This window comes from Macrobrachium nipponense, chromosome 10 (genome assembly GCF_015104395.2).
Source record: "Macrobrachium nipponense isolate FS-2020 chromosome 10, ASM1510439v2, whole genome shotgun sequence".
NCBI classification, from domain to species: domain Eukaryota; kingdom Metazoa; phylum Arthropoda; class Malacostraca; order Decapoda; family Palaemonidae; genus Macrobrachium; species Macrobrachium nipponense.
In genome coordinates this window covers 52,038,408-52,060,057 of record NC_087204.1, presented here as the reverse complement: position 1 = coordinate 52,060,057, position 21,650 = coordinate 52,038,408, and the positions used below count along the sequence as shown (strand labels likewise).

At 35.8% G+C, this 21,650-nt stretch overlaps 1 protein-coding gene across 1 annotated transcript in view; it reads left to right on the top strand.

Annotated features, from left to right (window-relative positions):
* The window catches only part of LOC135223612 (phospholipid-transporting ATPase ID-like), a gene marked incomplete in the record, with an annotated part of 252,267 nt that overhangs the window by 52,040 nt on the left and 178,577 nt on the right, over positions 1-21,650 (top strand). The window contains 7 exon segments of the mRNA XM_064262219.1: positions 10,088-10,300; positions 11,023-11,109; positions 13,805-13,923; positions 17,370-17,525; positions 17,641-17,815; positions 18,637-18,706; positions 21,320-21,461. Of these exon segments, the coding sequence (XP_064118289.1) occupies positions 10,088-10,300; positions 11,023-11,109; positions 13,805-13,923; positions 17,370-17,525; positions 17,641-17,815; positions 18,637-18,706; positions 21,320-21,461 (962 nt within the window).

Sequence of the window (21,650 nt, the reverse complement as noted above, 5' to 3'; positions counted from 1 at the left end):
ATTTCATTTTTATGAATTGAGGTTTTCATAATTCAACTCTCTGAAGCCTTTGTTCTTTTTTTCTGAGGGCTAATACATCCATCTGTAAAAATATGATAGTTATCTGGATCGTATCTGCAAATCTAAAATGCCTCGTAGTTATTTTCATTATTACAGCTTCATTCAGATACTATTCAGGAACTGTTGTAATTATTTTTCCTGGCACTGCTCTTCACGATATTCCAGTTTGATGAAGCATAAATGTTTTATTGGTTACGAAGAGCTTGGTAGTGCATTTCTTCCTATGTTAGGAAGACATGCCAAATTTGTAATCATGTAGTTGTTAGAGTATTCTTGAGTGTTGGAGCCTTCAGGTTCCGGAAATATAACTAATTCCTTTGTAGTTGCTTTGCATTATGGTGCTTGGTGTTCTGACTGCAGATGTAGATGAAGGATCTCCACCTAAAAGTTACCAGGTTTGCACAATTCTCATTTTGCAAAATTGTCAATGAAATGTTAACATCAATATGAAATATTTACAATTTATCTCTCATTCGATTTTTGAACGGAACCTTGAAGAGGATTGACCCACTTGCAGTCATCTCTATAAAAATCACCGGAGAAATAACCAACAAGTGTATATAATTTGGGTGTTGCGTGACAATTGCTGACATTCAGGCATTCTATTGAAAACATTCTGCTTGTTCACTGAAAGACCTGAAAAGTGACCCAGTTTGAAATTTGAGGACAGGAATGTGAATAGTGACCCTTCCGCCATATCCAAATCCAGGGAAGTCATTTTTCAACTTCAGTGAAGCGAAGTGAAGAACATTTGTTGAATGAGTATCGAAGAGGGAAAGTGGCCTGGGGACGATTGCTGGTCACTTCATGATTTCGTTCAGTGGCGGACTGGGTCTAAAAATTGTGGTTGCCAGGTGACAATAGCGGGCCCGCTCCAACCCTCAGCCTCAATGCTATAATAGAATTTACTTGACAAATACATAAAGTATTTTTAAATGCATAAGTGGAAACACAGAAGACGAATTATTGGAACGTTTAATTTTCACTAATAAGTGTAAATCAGTAATGAAATTTTCCATGGTCTTATGTGTAAGGGGCCCGCTTACTATCGGGCAAGCTGGCAACCCGGCCAGTTTGCCACTGATTTCGTTTGAGCCACTTGCAGCTTTATTGCGGGAGAATTCTAGGGAAGGTTGGTTTTTAGAGGAGGTACTGTTGTCACAGGGGTTTTAAGGAATAGATTCCAAAGAGATTTCAGGACTGATGTGAATGATTTATGACAGAGAAGAAGCGGCCTAGAACGGCAATGTGCTTTGTTGTAGAAAGATATTCATATGGTGAATAACCTCTATAAGCAGAATTCTTATTTCCTGGAGAAAAGAGTTTAGGAACGAGAATACTAAAAGGATAATTGAATAAAATTAGTCATAGAAGTAGAAAGCTTAGATTATACCTGTTGACATGTAGGAGAAAAGCAAGGTATATACAGGGTAGACAAATATGCTTTGTGTGGATAGAAACGTCATGACGTGGAATAAATCTCAGGAATTGAGGGAATGTGGATAAGACATAGTTAGCTGGTACACTTACGGGCATAATGTGGAGTGGGGAAAAAAGTTGAGATTTAATTACCAGAAGAAGAAATCCATTGTTTCATTATTAATCAGAGATATGAACACCAAGAAACTTCCAAGAAGAAAATAGACCTGAGAATGTCACTTTGTAGGTTCATTTCAAAACTGAAGAAGATTTAGAAATGAGTGATCCTGTCTGAAATTAATTAAGCTTAAAAAGCGATTCAGTCTTAGGGCGTGTTGTACCATATATAGTAGATGCGGAGATGTTGATTTCCATTTATTTGATGGAGATGCTGGTAGTAATGGGAGTTTGATAAGTATGCTGATGAAACAATACAGGAATACGAAGGCGAAGTACAACGAATTGTGTGTAACTCCGAAGCAGATGGGGGATTAATCTTCGGATAGAAAATGGAAGGCGATAAGACTAATTGAGGACGCAAGCGGGAAGAGAATTCCAAAACTTTGTAGTACAGGGAAAGAAGCATCTAATGAGCTGTTAAAGCCAATGAGAAAAGGGATGAAGTATTTCCCTCGATCTCTGTGAAAGATAGATAAAAAAAGAGCATATTTCAAAATCTCAGGACGTGAAAAACCTAACATTTTTTCACTTGATAAACTGGCAGCAAGCAGATAGAGTTGAATTAAGCTGTATGAAGCTGTGAATGACAACGCCACTGCCGGAAGAAAAAAAAAACGGATTGATATAGATCTCGAGTTGTGACGTCCAAGAGCGAAAAAGAAGATATAAAGTCAAGGTGAAATGATGAATCCTTGCTGAATTATAAATCAGACTTTAGGCCTCTGCGCGGAGGTTCTCGGGCGTAGTGCTATTTGAAGCGAGAGGTCGAAGACAGTTTCGGAGTACATACAGCCGATTCGGTACCCGGATAACTGAGACCAAAGAGCGGACCCCGCTCCAGTATCCAGTATCAAGCAGATATATAATGTATTGTTTGTTTGTGGTTTGGTTAAAACAAATTATGTATGCATGTGTACAGTTTATAAGCAAATAAACCGTCTCGATGTATTAAGTAAAATACTAGGAAATATACACCATGAGGCTAAAAAGGACCACTTTAAAAATAAACTAGGAATATAAACGTCACTTTTAAGGTAATAAATAATACGTAGTATAGTAGACGCATAACACACATGGGTGTCTGATCATTAAATGAACGGTCCAAATGCTCGTATTTGGGGAGAGAGAGAGAGAGAGAGAGAGAGAGAGAGAGAGAGAGAGAGAGAGAGAGAGAGAGAGATTTAACTGCAAGATGTATACTTCTTAATGGAAAATAATTATCGTAATTTTTCATTTAATGATCAGACACCGATGTGTGTTATGTTTCTACTATACTACGCATTATTTATTACCTTAAAAGTGACGGTTTATATTCCTAGTTTATTTTTAAAGTGGTCCTGTTTAGCCTCATGGTGTATATTTCCTAGTATTTTACTTAATACATCGAGACGGTTTTTGTTTATAAACTGTACACATGCATAAATAATTTGTTTTAACCAAACAACAACAAACAAACATTAATATATATATATATATATATATATATATATATATACTATATATATATATATACGTATATCTACACACACACACAACCGACGGCAGTAATAAATTGGGTATACCGCGTTTCATTTGATCGACGAAGTCAAACAGCATTTGGTCTGGTCACACAAGCCCCATTAAAATCCATGGGTTACTGCAATGACATGCATCGTCTTCCTATATATATATATATATATATATATAATATATATATATATATATATATATATATATATATATATATATAAGATTTTTAGATTTTAGAACTGCCTTAATCTTATAATTATACCTTTGCTGATCTTATCCAGAACTTGTCACTTCGGTAATTGATATATAACAAAGGCAAAAACTGTAAATTTGACTTCCGGTAATGTTCATTTCTTTGGTGTGCCTGGGAACATTCCAGAAATGAAGTATCATCTTTTTTTTTTTTTTTTTTTTTTAGTGGATGAAAGGATAAAGACTTTTTCCCAGATTGAATACGATTTCAGTGTGCAATTGCATAATTTTTTAGTACTTGACATTGGATGTTTATCCATTTTCTACTGTATATATATATATATATATAATATATATATATATATATATATATATATATATATATATATATATATTATATTTATATAGATATATATATATACACGTATGTGTGCGTGAGATTTTCAAGAAGCTATGACATAGAGATAACTTTATATTTAACTACCCGATTAGATGATATTTTTTGCTTGCTTCGTGTTAAAAGGCGGCAAAATAGAATAACAGTATATAGAATGCTAACAGAGCAAGTCTTGAAATTAGCAGGTTGTCAAGTCAAGCTGTAGAAGATAACGTCGTTCATTTGAAAGATACCTTCTCAGATAGGAGAGAGAGAGAGAGAGAGAGAGAGAGAGAGAGAGAGAGAGAGAGAGAGAGAGAGAGAGAGAGAGAGAGTTGCTGATTCTCCCCTAAAAGAGAAATGCAATCGCCCAGAAATAGGAATTTTTGCTCGTTTCATCCTGAGAATGAAACACTTGAAGTGATGAATCATTGTTAAACGCTCATGGTCTACGCACCTGTCACGATAAGCAGATTAAATCAAGTCCATGACGACGATGCATCCGCTAACAGTAATATTGATCCTCAGTAAAGTAATTAAAATGTGTAAACTGTTCGTGACAAATTAAGGTAATTCCTAGTATTAAACAAGAATCACGTCAATAAATATAGTTAGACCGACTTCAAGTCTTCTATGTATGGGTCGTGTTTATCTTGTATCCCATAATTATTGACTTTGTGGGTAGAAGACACACTAACCAACGCCAAGTTTTAAGCTGAGCTTTCAATTTAAAATGTGGGTTAAGTGGTGGACAAAATCTTGTCCGCTTTTCACTTTAGTTCTGTACCAAAGTGTCTTGTGCAATTTCATTTAGGTTTTGTTTACTAACGTAGCCTTTTTTGTCAAGAGCTGAAATGAAGCTCTCATGTCTGGTCCAGCTAATCTTTTTCATTCTAGCAGCTGCAATGTTGCTCTTTGAACTGATGCCGTTACCTTAAGTCTGAGTATTTCTCGCTAACTGGGAGCGTCCTTGCAGAAAAGGAAATTCAAGAGTTATTATGATAATATTAGCTCAGAATTTTTCAGTTTGAATTTAGGTCTTCCTCAGCTTGAGTAATCATGAGTTTATTTTTTATAATAATCATCAGAACTTTGTTGTAGGAAGAGATGAGCTATCTGTTCCATAGCATTTTGCAGTGACCGACTCCTATCGTGTCTACTGTCCCCCTGACTAGTATTTTAGCATGTTTGAGTAAGATTATTGTTGGCCTTGAAACTTAGAGAGCTTTATTCAGATGATAAGAGTTACACTAGTCAAAAGGTGTGAGGCAGAACTCTTGCAAAACGCCTTTTATTTCGTAGCTGATCTCGAACTATTCTTCCACTTTTTCGCTGCTAGAAAGCTTGTCGCAAGGTGTCTTGCATTTACGTTACCATCTACTTCTTATTCTACAGTTGCTTGAATTTTTTTCTGCCTAAACTTCAGTAGGACCCCGGGACACATCTTGTAAACTAATCGACTTAGATTGGTGTTTTTTTTTCCAACGATGCTAATTCATGTTTATACCATCGACAGAAGTCCTGTTGGGCTAATCCTCGTAGCTTCTGTAATGAGGGATCGGTCTTTATAATACTTATTACGTGTAACTCTGGTACCAGAGGGTTTTCAGTCCTTATTAGAGTGAAACTTAAGAACATGATCCTGGGAATGTTATAGTTGATCATGCATGCTCATTCAAGCTCCATTTCGTTGGGTGTAGATTTTTGTACACTGGCCACACTTTCTTATGGTTCTGGACTGCCACCCCTTCCTTCTTCAGCCAGCTGTCAACGGTACCAGCCAGGGTGTGGGTAGCATAGGAGCTTGTTCCACGCGAGTACATTTTGAGTAGTAATATCAATGATAATAATAATCGTAATTTTCTGCAAAGCGAGTTTGTACCAATTTGCAGATTGCACATAGTTCTTTGTAGTTCTTGGCAGCTTCTGAGAAAGAAAATTATTAAACATTCTGTACCTGAATGATTCAAGTTTGATCATTTGTCTCACATACTAATTTGTGGGACTTTTGTACTTTGAATGTACTTCTAGTTGTTTTCATATCACGACAGTCGTCTCGATTTTATTGACATTATTGGTTTCTGTTTTACAATTATTAAGTCCGGTAGATATTGCCGCATGAATATATCGCTCTCTGTTATTGGATTTATATGTATAAATCTGTTCTTATTGACTGAAGTAGCAACAGCAGGCAGAACCTAATTGAATGATTGGATTCGCCGAATTGGCAGCCAGGCGTTGATTACATCACCGTTATCCGAAACATCGACTCCCAGGGTCCAGCGACGTGGATGTGTATGGCACTTGAATATTCCAGTAGGTATGGTGATGAACTGCCCTCCACCCTGAAAGTTTGCGACCTAAGGCTGTGTTCCATATCCTGGGAGGTCTTGTGTGAAATAGATTGACGTCGTTATGACTTTCTGATGCAAAATGTTTTAATGGGAACCAACTGATGTTGTAGACTCGGTATAAACATAATACTTCTTTTTGTTTTTGATTAAGCTGACTTGATTTTTTGGTTTTCATGCTTCTTTAGATCCATAATCCTTTCTTTGTCTATGATTTTAGGGCATTCCGATGCGGCCATGACACAGACAAGGGGAGGATGCTATTCACATTAGTTCTTCGTCATTTACTAAAAAATTGACTGTAACTTTTAGTTTTTCTAGCTTTCCATGTTCACATTTACTTCAGCGGGGTCGTCTTTCTCGTTCTAAGTGACCAGTTTTTTATTTGAGGCCCAGAAGAGTAGAGATGTGGGGAGAGAGAGAGAGAGAGAGAGAGAGAGAGGAAGCAAGCAAGCAATAGCTATGAGTGTTCTGTATAGTCAAAATGTATGTCATCAAAACACGAGGACCTAGACGAGATAATCCTCACCCTGCCATGATAAAACCATTCGGGAGATAAGATTCTTTGTGTGCGCACGCGCGTACGTGCGAGGCATAGAAGATGATGAAATTTCATCATTTGTAGGATGAAAAGCTAGCTTTGCTTTTCTTCAAATATACTTGAAGTTCTCTGTGAGAATCGCTCCTTAACCATATTTACGTCGTCATAAGGTATTTTTCGCCAATATCGAAGTCCGTTACCTCTGGCCGCCTTTACAGAGGGAGTCGTCGTCTTTAAAGCCTTTTTTTTCTCGTTTTTACGAATATATTCAAACACACTATAGCTATTTCTCATTAATACTTATAACCTGTCTGAATGCAGTGTCGTTTATCCGATCAAAGGTAGTTGAATCCTCCCGTGGCTTATGGAGATGTTCGCCACTTGATACCTTCTCTCCCCTGGGTTATGCTGCGTGTGCTTCGTGGCCATTAGATTTCCGAAGCACGTGTGGACCTTGGGTTTATTCCTCCTAGGTGTGGACAGTCGTCCTCAGATTCGAAGTACTTTCGTACCTTCTGTTCAACGTCATTCGTATTGAGCTATCTACCATTTGGCACAAGTTATTTTAAGTAACATTTCTGAATATTTTATCCGCACTCATGCTTCATAATTTCACGCTACATTTGTTATTAATATGAATAGTAGTTCTCTTAGCTGCGCCACTTATTCCATTACATTTACCGTGGTTGTTATCATTTTTCCTGGGACGTTAATTGATTACATTTCAAGTTCTTATAGGATAGAACTGCGTAATGCTAATTGCCACCGTGACCTGATCAGGACCCACTTTCCTTCCTTCTTTGGCATTGGCAATTTATCGGTACTTCAGTGACAAGTTAAGCCATTTTTGATAGACTGAAGTATGAAAGCGAGTAAAACCACACTGTAGGAGGATGACGACTTACCTCGTCGAGTTCTCTGTAATCTCTCATTTATTTGCTTCTGAGAGGTACGTTTTAAGGTCGTTTCAAGTACTGCGTTTTGTTTGTTTAGTGTTGTTTAGCAGCCGTTTTTCTTTGGAGTTTGGTTATGCTTATGCCTTATCATCTGATTTTTATATTTTGAATATGGAAAATCAATGCTCAAACTCATGGGGGAAAAATGTTTATTAAAAAGATGAATTTCATGGTACAAGTGAAACCTTTTCTTATGTTTTTTTTTCGTGGAAAGTCGTGTCTCAGTAATAAACAAATAAGGAAAAATAAGGATTCTCTCTCTCTCTCATGTTGCTGTTAGCGATTAATTTTTACTTTGGTCTGTTCCTTGTTTTCTTACGATAGATATATCAAGTGTTTTTTTTTTAGATTAGATAGTAATTGTGGCATTAACGCCAGATATCAACGTTATCTTGCCCCAGAAATTTCCATCGTTGGCTTGATTCCAGACTTATCTCAGTTGACTTCCTTATAATAACTTCATTGAAAGTAGCATTTACCGTATATAGCTTATGTAATATCTTTTAGATTAGATCGTTATTTCGTCAACTTAGATACAATGTTTTGCGCCAAAATAGTAAAAGAATTTTAGCATCAGAACTGGCCGAACAGGGAGAAAATTTGTAACCAAACAAATAATTCTATTTCCGCGTTATACTCTTAAACTATGCATTTTATCGAAAACATTATTACATACGAAATTAAAGTAGATTAAATAGCCTTTCTAATGATATATAATGATGTGGACTTTTTCGTATCAGTATAGCACCTATGATTCAACAAATATTGATGTTAAACCCTGAAAATGCATTTTTTTCCGAATTTTGTCTTTCAACCTTTCTAATGGGCATTTTCTAAAAATAGCTTTGCTGCGCTATTAATATATAATATTGTCTCTATAAGTTGTCTGTATAGTGGTATATAATAATGTATATTTTTTTACTCAATTTGTGAAGGTGGCACAACACTTTTTTGAAAATGCTCCCAATGGAGTTCCATAAGTGTGCTACTTTCACAGTTTCTAATCTAAGAATTCTTTATGGTAAACATGAATATCATCTTATTCATATAGACTGTTATTTCAAGTGCGGAAATTTTTTTATTTACCTCATAATTCGAACGTGAAAATAGCGCACTCTTGGAACTTCATTGGGAACATTTTCGAAACCGTGCAGTACCGCCTTCACAAATTGAGTAAAATATACATCATTATACACCATTATACAGACAACTTATAGAGACAATGTTATATATCAATAGTGCAGCGAAGCTGTCATTAGAAAATTCTGAAAAAAATGCATTTTCAGTGTTTTAACATCAACCTTTGTTGAATCATAGGTGCTATACTGATATCACAAAGTATACATCATTATATATCATTAGAAAAGTAATTTAATCTACTTTAATTTCGTATACAATAATGTTTTCGATAAAATGCATAGATTAGGAGTATAACGCGAAAATTTAAAAGAAAAAAAAATAGCGATTTGGGGGGTTTGCCCCCTTAAACTATTGCTAAGGGCACCAGAAGTTTTTTTTTGGGGGGGTGAGGGGCGGAGGGCGGGTTGATACTAGGGACCTATCAGAACACATCGGTGAAGGAATTGTTTGATTAGAAATTTTGTCCCGATTCGACTCTTAGATTCCATTCCTAAAATACATCTCTTTCAAACGACTTCGGACGGAGGTTATTTGTTCACGCTTGCCTATCTCTTCAAGGAAAAATCTTTTTAATGGGTAATGTGTGTGTGGGTGTGTGTGGGTGGGTGGGTGGTCGGGTGTGGGTGTGGTTGGGTGGGGGGTGGGGGGGGGGGGGGGGGGGGGGGGGGGGGGGGGGGGGGGGGGGGGTGGGGGGGGGGGGGGGGGGGGATGTTTGGCTAGGTATGCCCTGTCTGTGGACCTCTGCCTTAAAATTTTCGTATAGAATTCATTCTTTGGCTGTAGGTAGAAATGAATAAAATGGGAGTCAGCAGAGCTGTACGTATCAACGATATAACAAATGGCTCATTTTATTTATTTCTTTTCTGGCATTTTTCTCTGTGTAGGCAGGTGAAGAAATGTCGAGTCCTTGAATAACTTATATATATATATATATATATATATATATATATATATATATATATATATATATATATAATCTTGCTTTTCAACGAAAATGCCATTTAAGGACAACGAAAGCAGTGCTCATGACTACCATGAGTGTCATTGGAAAATTTAGGAGAAACAGATCGGTAATGATAATTTTGATCGAAGCTGTCATCAAAATCAGGTTGGATAATTATTTTGACAGCCATTAATTCACAGATAAAGTTATTGCATGTTACTGGTTACGGGAACAGTCATTTTAAAAGGGGAACCTTATTCTACGTGAATTTCAAGACTTGGTTTTGGGAATATAGTAACTGTATATAACTGTCATTTTGTTTCAACACTTGAACAGTTGTATGTTTATCCTAAACTATTGCTTTGTTAATTATTACCAAAAACTCAAAGACCAGTACTGACTATCATTCTTTTATTCCAGAAAAATTACATCAAAACTTCGAAGTACACCTTTTTCAACTTCGTGCCGTACAACTTATTCGAGCAGTTTCAGCGCCTCGCAAACTTCTACTTCTTGTGTCTGTTGGTGCTGCAGTTGATCCCCGTCATCTCGTCCCTCACCCCCGTCACCACCGCCGTCCCCCTCATCGGGGTGCTGATGGTCACGGCCATCAAGGACGCCTACGATGATTACGTAAGTGTGCGCTGGATCCTCCCCTCCTGGAAAGGACAGGCCGACATAGAGCCTCAGTTTTTTTTTTTTTTTTTTATGTTAGAGTTGCTCTGTCAACAAAAGGGCGATATCAAGTTTTCTTTGACACTTCTCAGATGTAAACCTATTGAGTCTTACTACAGCAGCGCCCAAGTACATTTGAAAAGCGTTTTCCATAAGTCTAGGAGCCCATTTATTCTGTAATTGCAAATGTGACTAACATTTGGATTGCATTTTTTCCAGTCATAAATGCTTTATGCATTTACCATTTGTGTTTCAGCGAGATGGTATGAACAGAAATAGTTGTTACAGTACGTGAGAATATAAAAGTGTATTTCCTATAAAGTGCAACCAACTTTCCACTACGTGTGAAGCGCTTGGTTATTTGTTGCAAATAGCAGTCTAGCCACATATGCAAGTTTAAATGGGAATTTAAATCGAACTTTGCTCGGATACAGTATTTTCCAGTGAAATAAATGATTTCGTACTTTAACGTCTGTCAGTGTAAATTATCATCATTATACTGTAAAGCAATCAGTTTTTTCTCGGCAAATATTTATACTGGATATTTTCTATTTCATAAAGAGGTGCCTTACTTCTTAGCAGTATTCGTGGTTGAATGACTTTCGTGTTCTCTTTTGCAGCATCCTTTTATTCAGCTGCACAGCCTACTTTTGCTCTATAATACATTCATTACTTTTCAGCAACGCCATCGCAGTGACAACCAAGTCAATAGACGAAAATCTCTCGTTTTAAGAAATGGTCAACTTAAAGAAGAAATATGGAGTAAAGTAAGTTTTTCACTTTATAGACCCAGTCTCTTTCTCTCTCTCTCTCATATATATATATATATATATATATATATATATATATATATATATAATATAATATATAATATATATATATTATGATATATAATATATATATATATATATTATATATTATATATATATATGTGTGTGTGTGTGTGTGTGTATTATATATAATTTACTCAAGGAAAATGTCGCCCATAAAGAATTTCAATCAAAATGTTCCGCATGAAACAGTTGGTTAGCAAGCACACAGCTATATCGTTGACTCGGACTGTGTATGGGTTTTCTGTACCTCTGCCCCTCCCTTCCCTCATCGGTTCTCAATTGTGTATCATATGACTATAATTGTAGGGGTTTCCGTATGTTGTTATTTACAGAATTTCTGAAGGAGATACGTTACGCAGTTTCTCACTTGGGGTAACTAAAAGTAGATCCAGGGTGGGACATGTGTCATAATTTGATGAAAACTGATGGTGTTCACTTGGTTCAGTAATGGAAATATTAAGCAGAGGTGGAAGTAACAGATTAAAATGGAAAAAATTAAATGATGAGAGAGGAAGTGCCGTTGCTTAACAAAAATTATAGAAGTGATAACTGGTAAGAAATAAAGGAAATGAACTTTATTATAAAGTAAGTGATTGTGTTCTAAGTAGAGTTCAGTCTAGGCATAAGAATGAAAGTAAAGCAACGAGCATTTGCAGCCTTTTTGGAAGTCTGATTGGTTATCTGACACCAGCTTTTACTCTGCCACAGTAATAAGGTACTTGGTCATGCAGTGTCCTACAAGGCATGATGTGTGCTGAACTTAAAGGAAAGAGAAATATCACAAAAGTGGAATTATTTATCATTTACTTCATCCTTAGTTCATATTCAATTTATATATGGTTTGTGGTTTCTTTTTGCTTTATACAGAGAATTTATACATATTCTTACATACGAAAATCTACCCAGTCTTGTTTAACTTCTGTATCCAGGATTATCTCACTGTGGAGAAAGATCCCACAGCATCAGTTGCTTCTGACACTTTCTGGGACAATTCACCGGCAGTGTTTTGGTCCCTCTCTAATTAAAACGTTCACCTCTGTATTGCAAATGCTCGTACTATAGTTCTGAATAATAAGGCCCATGCATTCCATCAACTGTTCCACGTCACTGACCCAGCTTGTTTTCCTTTTTTCTTTCGTACCATATTTATTCAGACTCACACAAGTGCAGTCACTTCCATTCTTCCATTATCCATACTGACATTGATTCTCCTTGTTTCAGTCTTTGATTGACTTATGAAAATTTACTTTTGCTAAGATTTGTATTCAGTTTTTTATTGTTGAAAATCCAATTAAACTTCCAAAAGTGTATAGCTTCAGTGCGCCATCACTAACTGTATATAGCACAGTCTTTCACAAACTTGAGCCATTCCACATTCTGGTTGCAACTCTATATTTCATCTTGCAAACTTCTATGCATTTGTTTTTTCCGTGCCATCCCTCGCCATTCACTATTCTATCCCTGCCTTCTTTCTCATCGGTCTCCTTTCAGTGCCGTCTCTCATCATTCTTCTGTTCTCTCCCTGCCAACTCTCATCATTCCATTCTCCTTTTTGTGTTATCTCTCATCATTCTACTGTTCTCTTTCTGCCAACTCTCATCATTCCATTCTCCTTTTTGTGTTATCTCTCATCATTCTACTGTTCTCTTTCTGCCTTCTCTCGTCGTCCCAGTGTTCTCTTTATGGCTTAGCTCAACATTCTGCTGTTCTCTTTCTACCTTCTCTCATCGTCCCAGTGTTTTTTTTTTGCGTCATTTTGCCTTCTCTCGTCATCCGGTGTGTGCGTGTGTGTGTGTGTGTGTGTGTGTTTTTTTTTTTTTTTTTTTATTTCTTGTCACCTGCTGTTCTTTCTACCTTTTCTCGCCGTTCCATTGTCATTTCTGTGTCATTTTGCTGTTCTCTTTCTGCCTTCTCTCATTGTCCCAGTGTTCTTGTTTGTGTCATATCTTGTAATTCTGCCGTTCTCTTTCTCTTACCATTCTCTCGTCGTCCCCGTATTTTTTTTTTTTTTTTTTTTTTTGCGTCATTCCGCCTTCACTCGTCATTTTTTTTTTTTTTTTTTTTTGTGTCATCTGCTGTTCTCTTTCTACCTTCTCTCGTCATCCCAGTGTTGTTTTCGTGTCATCTCCTGTCATTCCTCTGTTATTTTCCAGACTTTTCTCATCATGCCAATGCTTCCTCCATGCTGTCTCTCTTGATTCCACCTTTATAAATGTTTATCAATAACAGGAACATAACACCATGTCTGAGATCTACTGGTACTCTGTGCTAAACTAGTTTCTTCTACATATCCTGAGCTTTAGTTTCTCGATAACATCCAGTGACACTAGAAAAACTTCTTTTTATATCATACGCTCTCAAAGATCCCAACATAACACTTGTTTATTTTAAGCTTTCTCTGTCTCCATGTATGCTAAACATATTTTTTCTTGTTTGCACATGCAAACATCACACACAGGTGTTTCAGAGCAGACACTCAATGATCCATGTTTAACCCACCTTTCTCCCATATAAACCCTTTGTATTTATTCATAATTTGTAGTGCATAGTTGCCTCAGTATAAAACTTTGCAACTTGCTGTATTGTATGGTTGCAAATGCACTTTATTATCAAATGAACTCTATTCCAGGTGGAGGCGGGAGATGTTATTCGCATGGAGAATAACCAGTTTGTAGCAGCAGATATCCTTTTATTATCTACGTCAGAGCCCAATGGTCTGTGCTACATAGAAACTTCAGAGCTTGATGGGTAACTAGAATAAAATTGAAATTAATTCACCGCACTACTTTAATCCCTGAGAGGCATTTTAATAATGAAAAGGTCACAAAAATAAACAAATTTCTAGTTGCAACAAGAGTGACAGTACTATAGCAAATCAGAAATGGTCAAATATTGGGCACCGCATAATCTTGGTATGTGTGTGTGAAATACTAAGGGTATTGGAGCCTATCAGTATGTGGGGGGGAGCAGTCAAATCATGGTTTGCATATGTGTAACATGTATTTTTCATTATTTTCCCCAAGGTGTTGATCTGCATGAGGAGATAGTAATAGAGACATGTATTTATAACTGTACAGTGGTGCTCAAATCTCATGCGACATGATTCTTTTTGCATCGTCCAGATTCTCAGACTCGACGTGACGTTGCTAAGTAGTGTTAAACTTTTTTTTTTTTATTTCTAATGTCATACATGTCGACAAGTTTGCGAATTCACAGCTAGCCCTATTTTCCTTATGGTTATATAAATATGATCCCTTTTATGCATTGGTATGATTCATAATCTAAGTGATTTGTACTGATTTTTTTTTAAGTTGCTTAGTTCAAAGTGCAGTGAGATAAAGTTAGCGGTGCCATCAGTGAAAGCACACTTAACATGCTCCTCGGACTGGTCAACATAACTACGTCTGCAGCATTGTGACAGTAGACCTAATAAGCTCAACAGTCATAACTACATTTTCAAAGTAGGAATATGAATTACAACCAGTTTTCTTTGAATGTTCAAGTTCATGCTGTGTTTAAGCTGCCTGTATGTTGCAAAATGTTTCACAGGCCTAAAGAAATACTCTAAGCCTTCTGAGATGTAATCTGTTACTAATGAATTCATTTGTAGATATTGCCTGTTCTTTGAGGTATACGATATGAATATGAATTTCAACCAGTATTCTTGTAATGTTGAAGTTTTAGGCTGTGTTTAAGCTGCCTGTATATTGCAAAATGATATATAGACCTAAAAAATATTCTAAGCCTTCTGAAATGCAATCTATTACTAATGTTTTTATTTGTAAAGATTACCTGTTCTTTGAGGAATAAAAGATGATGATGATTTTCATTATATGGAGAATATGGCTATTAATCGAAATATAAGTACATATTAATATCAAGGTGTATGGAACACTTGTTTTTCAACTGGTTTAAAATATTATTTTCTTAAAAGTCCTTCTGGCCAGAAATTGTTAATAGAGAGATATGACTGTTAAGTGTAAAGTAAAGAAATCTAACACCTAGGCCTAGAAACAATATCTTGGCTTTGACGAAAGAATAATTGCATGTGTGAATATTTGCTATATGCCATCATTTTTGAAATATTTAAGAATTATAACAATAATTATGTATGAAAATCCAACTATTCCTCTAACACATAAAGTAAGTGTTTTCAAGATAATTTCATTGTCACTACTCAGTGTAGACCTACTTATGTTTCACAGGGTGGTTGTTGTTGCACCGACACTAGTGATACGACTCAGTCTCACACGCTCCCCTCACACATTTATATCGGTGGGCGCATTCTACTTTTGTATATACACATTTACATTTTTTCTCCAGCATTGAGGTGTAAATGCAATCAAATAGGACTATTTCAAATTTTATGCTTGCTTTGGAAGCATTATTAATGGTATGACAATTTCTTTCACTATTTTATTTAACATTTGATCTGATGCTTGATGACTTCATTTTGGTCAAATGCTTTAGCGATGTGTGAATGAAAGTTTTGAAAATTTTTCGAAAGAGTTTTTTCTGAAATTTGGCTACACGTGACATTTTCTTACAGTTTTGAAATTTGTGACATACAGTATTTCACTCTGATGAAACATATTATGGCCTTATTGTAGCAATAATTGCTTTTCTACATTGAAATAATAGATAAATATGGAGCATGCTAGGATGCCAGTTAGTGAATTTTGAACGAAATCCTATGGAGTCATGTTGCATGAGTTTGAGCATCACTGTACATAGTGCGACTTATGTTGTAATTTTAAGTTTTCGTATCTTGACTAATAGGATTTGCATTTTGCTGAAAATGTACAAGAACCAAAAAGCTTCAAACTTATTCCATCCTATCCAGCTTGTTTAGGTGTCATAAACTTGGGAATAGGCTCATAATCATTATTATCATCATCATCACCCCTATGAAATGCTGTTGCTTTTTTTTCCACAAACCTCCATTCATACCCATCCTCCCATCTCTTAGTCAACTTTGTTTTAGTAGGTATATGTTATCAACCTGAGAGAGTTATCAACCTGAGGAGTAGCTATAAGACCACGGAATTTGGAATTTATTCCATTACTTCGAACCCTAAAAGGAACCATACAAGACACATAATAAGATATTTCATAAGGATGTGTTACCCAGATCATAGTCCTCCTAACATATAGAGTGGTCTGACTTCACACTGATTTAAGTCTTAAGGATGGCTTCTGTGAAGATTGTCTTTGAACCTACCTTCAAGACTAATCAGATACTAGACTGAGAGGGGAATTTAACTGCTTTGTTTATATTAGCTTTATTGGACTTTTGAGGGATGATGAGGATAATTGTCTTTTTTGATCAATACAGCCACTAGAACCTGAGGGGAATGGGATGTTTACAAAGATGCTTGATATCTTCATGTCTGTGTGCTCCCAATTTGAGAATTAACAATTTTCTTCCTCAATGACCTAAAAGTGATTTTAATATCACTAGTATAATTCAATTGTCTGCTTAATAATAATGATAATAATAATATCACAATTTAGGTCTGGGACATTGGTCTTGTAATTGATAGTGCTACAGTATATGCAAGTTGGGAATTTTGTTGTCATTGCTGTATTCAGAAGAGTTTGTCTTTCATAATGCTATTAAAGATTTCACTGTATCTTTGCTTCTTTTGAATTCTGGAGTTCATCTCTTCATGTGTTTGTGATAAATCAAGCCTTTAGTTAGGAGGAGACAAGTATGCTGACTATATTGGTCATCAAGCACTATACTTCATCTCTTTTGATTTTAAGCAGTATCATTGCTATTAAATGAAGATGTCATGACTTTAGTAGGTTTGTGAAAAACTGGATCAGACAAGCCACTTTGCAGGAGACATGAATGATTCATACTTTCACAAGTACCATAGATCTTTTAAAGTTTTTGGTACTTAACAGACATAAAGGCTAAGGAAGAGCTACGTTGCCCCATACTTACCACTGATCATGTCTTTGGAGTGGAATCTCTAGGCTAAATGAGATAAAGGCACCCCGTAGTTGCATTAGAAATAGTCATTAGAGAAAACAACTTATTCTTTAAAGTAACTGTTTTAGGTTTTATTAAGAAAGTAGGTTTGTGTTTGTGAAACAAATTATTCTAAAACTATAATTTTGCAAAACTAGCTTTCTATCTGTTATACTATAAGCATTGTTATTATAAAATATCTTCTTCTTTTTAACAGGGAGACCAATTTAAAATGCAAACAGTGCCTACCTGAAACAGAAAGTTTAGGTCAAGACGATGCACGCATTGGGGCATTTAGAGGAGAAATTCGGTGCGAACCACCAAATAACCAGCTTAATAAATTTGAAGGTGTACTTAACTGGGAAGGCAAACAGTAAGTACCATAATGAAATTTTAGTCTTTCTTGCACCTGATTAAAGCTAATATTTGCCAGTGTTATATTTTGACCATGTTCAATGCTTTATATTTACCATGTTTTAACTTTTCAGGCATTCTCTTGATAATGACAAAATTTTGCTGCGAGGTTGTATCTTGCGGAATACTGATTGGTGCTATGGAGTGGTGATTTTTGCTGGGAAGGACACAAAACTCATGATGAACTCTGGGAAAACAAAGTTCAAACGCACAAGTATTGATAGATTGTTAAATTTTATTATCCTAGGGGTAAGTATAGTGCCCAGTATTAATTAGTTTCCATATGCTAACTTAATATAGAGTCATAGACAAGTTTATTTCCTAAATTAACTAATATAAAGTATGATTTTATTTAAATCTTGGTAGAAAAAGAAAGCTGCATAGTTAGAATGACCCGTAGAGGTAGGTATATCTCTTCCTTTGGGAATAGGCTTCATTTTGCTCTCCATCATCTTTGTTTCCCCTTTGGGCTTCTGTCAGAAAAGGGCACAATGTTCCCATCCCTGTGCCTTCCTCATAAAAAAACTTAGTCTGAATGCTCTGGCTTTTCTTAGTCTGAGAGTACACAGTTCAGTTTTGAGTGGTCTGAGAGTATACAGTTCAGTTTTGAGTGGTCTGGGAGTACACAGTTCAGTTTTGAGTGGTCTGAGAGTACACAGTTCAGTTTTGAGTGGAAAGCTATTTGAATGATTTTACACAATGATTAGATTTTCCTAGTTTCCACACCAGTGTGTTATGCAGGCTCATAAAACTAGTACGCACGTAGTGGTGCACTACCTGTTTTATGTCAGCATAACTAAAATGTTGAAAGTATTTTCTGTATTTCATTTCGCACCAGCTTTTGGTTTGTATTTTAATTCTCCTTTTTTCAGTGTTTACTCTTAACTAGCTTTCTTCAAGTAATTTTCCCATTTAGAATTTAATGAATTTCTATATATTATTGTAAGATTCTTAACTATAAATCATGAAAATTATTTTTTTTAAGTTTTCTACCACATGTTTACTGTGATTAAGTAAACATAATTTTTCCTAAAGAATAATTATTCATTGACAGGCTTGTTTCCTTTCAGATTGTGTTTTTTCTGCTTTCCATGTGCCTATTCTGTACTGTAGCATGTGGAATATGGGAGTCTCTCACAGGTAAATGATCTGTTATGGTTTTAATTTCCTGTAATAAACTTACTTTTGATATTTGGATATTGCTTATTTTAATACAAGAGCGGATTTGTTTGATTGTTTGGAATACAGCGTTTGTCATTTTACCAGACAGGTTTTTTCATTATCCAGTCTTCTCCTGATAGAGAGAGCAGTGCTTTCACAAGGTTTTTTTTTTAGTATAGTAGTAACTTTGATGGCCCATAGGGGCAGCTGCTTTGGTTTTCAGAATTGAAAGTTGCTCCCCTGGGCTCTGGGGCCAATTTCATTTTTGAGATTACTCTAGGTTATGCAAGGCTTACTATGCTTGTCTTACACACACTGTATCTTGTGTATAGTGCAACCCCATAAAGTTAGGCTACAAATATTTTATTTGAAATTTGCTTGATACAAGAGTATATACGGTAAACATGAATTTTCACACCAAGTGGGACCATCAATGGCATTACATACATCACATTTCTCTTTTGATTTTATGACAACACTACCCTCAGCAAAAAAAATTATGGTTTTTGGAGCTTTTCATTTTTTTTATTTCAGAGAAGAGATTGTAACCTGTAATGTATTGTCACATAAATATATTTCTCAGTCTGTGTATGAGTTCATGTGTATAAATACAAAGTCATTGAGGTTGATGTAAACTAGCACTTATTGTGCATTTGCTAATCATCTCTATATATCTCACGGTTAGAGACAGATGAATGTCATTATGTCTCATCTGCTATAACAATGTATGTATTTAAGAAACTCTGCACAGGGTAATGTGCAGTTTAAAAACGTTTTGAATTATTTAGTAATCAAATTATAAAAAAAATGGATGTTGTTTATAGGTTTATAGGTGACATATGATGAATGACAGGTCAGGATACAGGATACATATATGATATTTTAGAATGATTTCTCTGGAATGACCAGTACCCGTTGGTCCCAAGGGTGGCAGTTATGAGGGATTTCACCTTACTGGAGTCTGGAATGACTCCAGTTTACAGAAAGGCTGTATCTTGAAGTTAGATCTCCTTATAGTGGCGCCTAATTCAGAAAGGACTTTTACTTAAAGGTGGAGCATTTCTGGAGTGGTATAAAGTTTTAGGAATGGAGGCAGAGTATATCTGTCTTCAATTTGGAATAGGCCCATTGCCTCAACTCTGATCATAGATTAAGTCAACAGTTGTAGCTAGAATCCTAGATTGAGTCTGATTATAAGACTATATCTGTGGCTCAAATTATGGAGGGGATCTCAAACAATAAGCTAGATTGGGCCTAGCTGTGACTCTCATCATGAAAGGCCTTGGAAGACCATAGAAGCATTGTCTATTGCTGATATGATTACCACATTACTATTCAGTTGCAGATCCTTGTTTACTAAAAAGAGTAGAGGCATAACAGCAATGCGATTTTAGCAGAAAATCCTCCTGAATCTGTAAATGGTTCCTATTGTGAAGGAACTGATAAGGTGCTGTCAAAAGCATGATAAGACATCAGGGAAGGAACTAGTTCACTTCTTAAACTTACACAAAAAAGACCTAGAAAATAAAAAAGACCTAGAAAATACCAGTGAGACTAGTACCAAACTGGTACTGACTACTGATTAAAAGGAGCACCAGGTATGCTAATAACTAACTATGTTAGCTTTTACACCAAAATCATCCTTAAACCTACAGATATGCACTTAACAGACTATCTTGAAGACTAAAGAAAGAAATATGATGGGAAATCACCAGATTTTCTTATGTTGACAAAAAAATAAAATAAAAAACCTTCACCAGATGTTAAAAGTTAAATGAAAACACACACACACACACACACACACACACACACACACACACACACACACACACACACACACACACACACACACACACACAGTATTTGTCTACCACAAGTAGCTACTTACCCTTTGGAAATATTTTGCCGTGAAAGTTTTGTGATAAATGAAATTGACACTAAAAGTCATGGGTTTGCTATAAAACAAAAATAATTGGGAAAATCCTAGTAAGGTTTTGACTTAATTTGCTCGTAATCTATATCAGGGTTGAAAAACAAGCACTACAAGAACCAAATGCATGGATGGCCAACAATGAAATGATGAATGATGATTGCAAAATTTGTGGCCACAGTGTATACTTTTAATACACTTACTTGTTTTGTGTGTTTGTATACATTACTTTGGCAATTAAAATATATTTCTTTTAGAAAATGTTAATCTACCACTGGGTATGCATAATTTGTACTTCCATCCCTTGGGCATTAGACAAGGGCCACTAGCATTTTTAGTTTCTAACATTTGATTGCTTTCACTTAACCCTTTGAACAATCGGAAATTAAAAAAAAAAATATACTTGGTATCACCAGCACTGTTAACTTAATTTTACAGTGGTGTTAGGGGATTTACAGCACATTTTATTCCCATGAATATCCGATTAGTATTACTATGATGTTCTGGTTTACAGTGTTTTTTTGGGTTACAGCGCCCCACCGGGAACAGTACCCCGATTGTAAACCAGGGACTGCCTGTACCTGTATATCAGTTAAATAGGAAATTGTGATTATTTTCATGAGATGTAGAAAAAAACTAACATTCAGTATTTTTATTTTCAGGTCAATATTTTAGAGTATTTTTGCCGTGGGATTCTCTAATACCACCAGATCCTCCTGGCGGGCCAGCTGTGATCGCTCTTCTTGTTTTCTTTTCATATGCCATTGTTTTAAACACCGTTGTGCCTATTTCACTATATGTTAGGTAAGATATAAGTTTGTTAATTACCATTTGATATTTTCTTATGAGACTGATATTTCCTATAAAATAATCCTGATGATGTTTAAAATGTAATAAACTTTCATCTATCAGTGACAGCCATGAAAAGAGCTATAGCCATGTAATCCATAATTTTTTAATAGAGTACATAATAATATTTCTGCCCAAGACTGC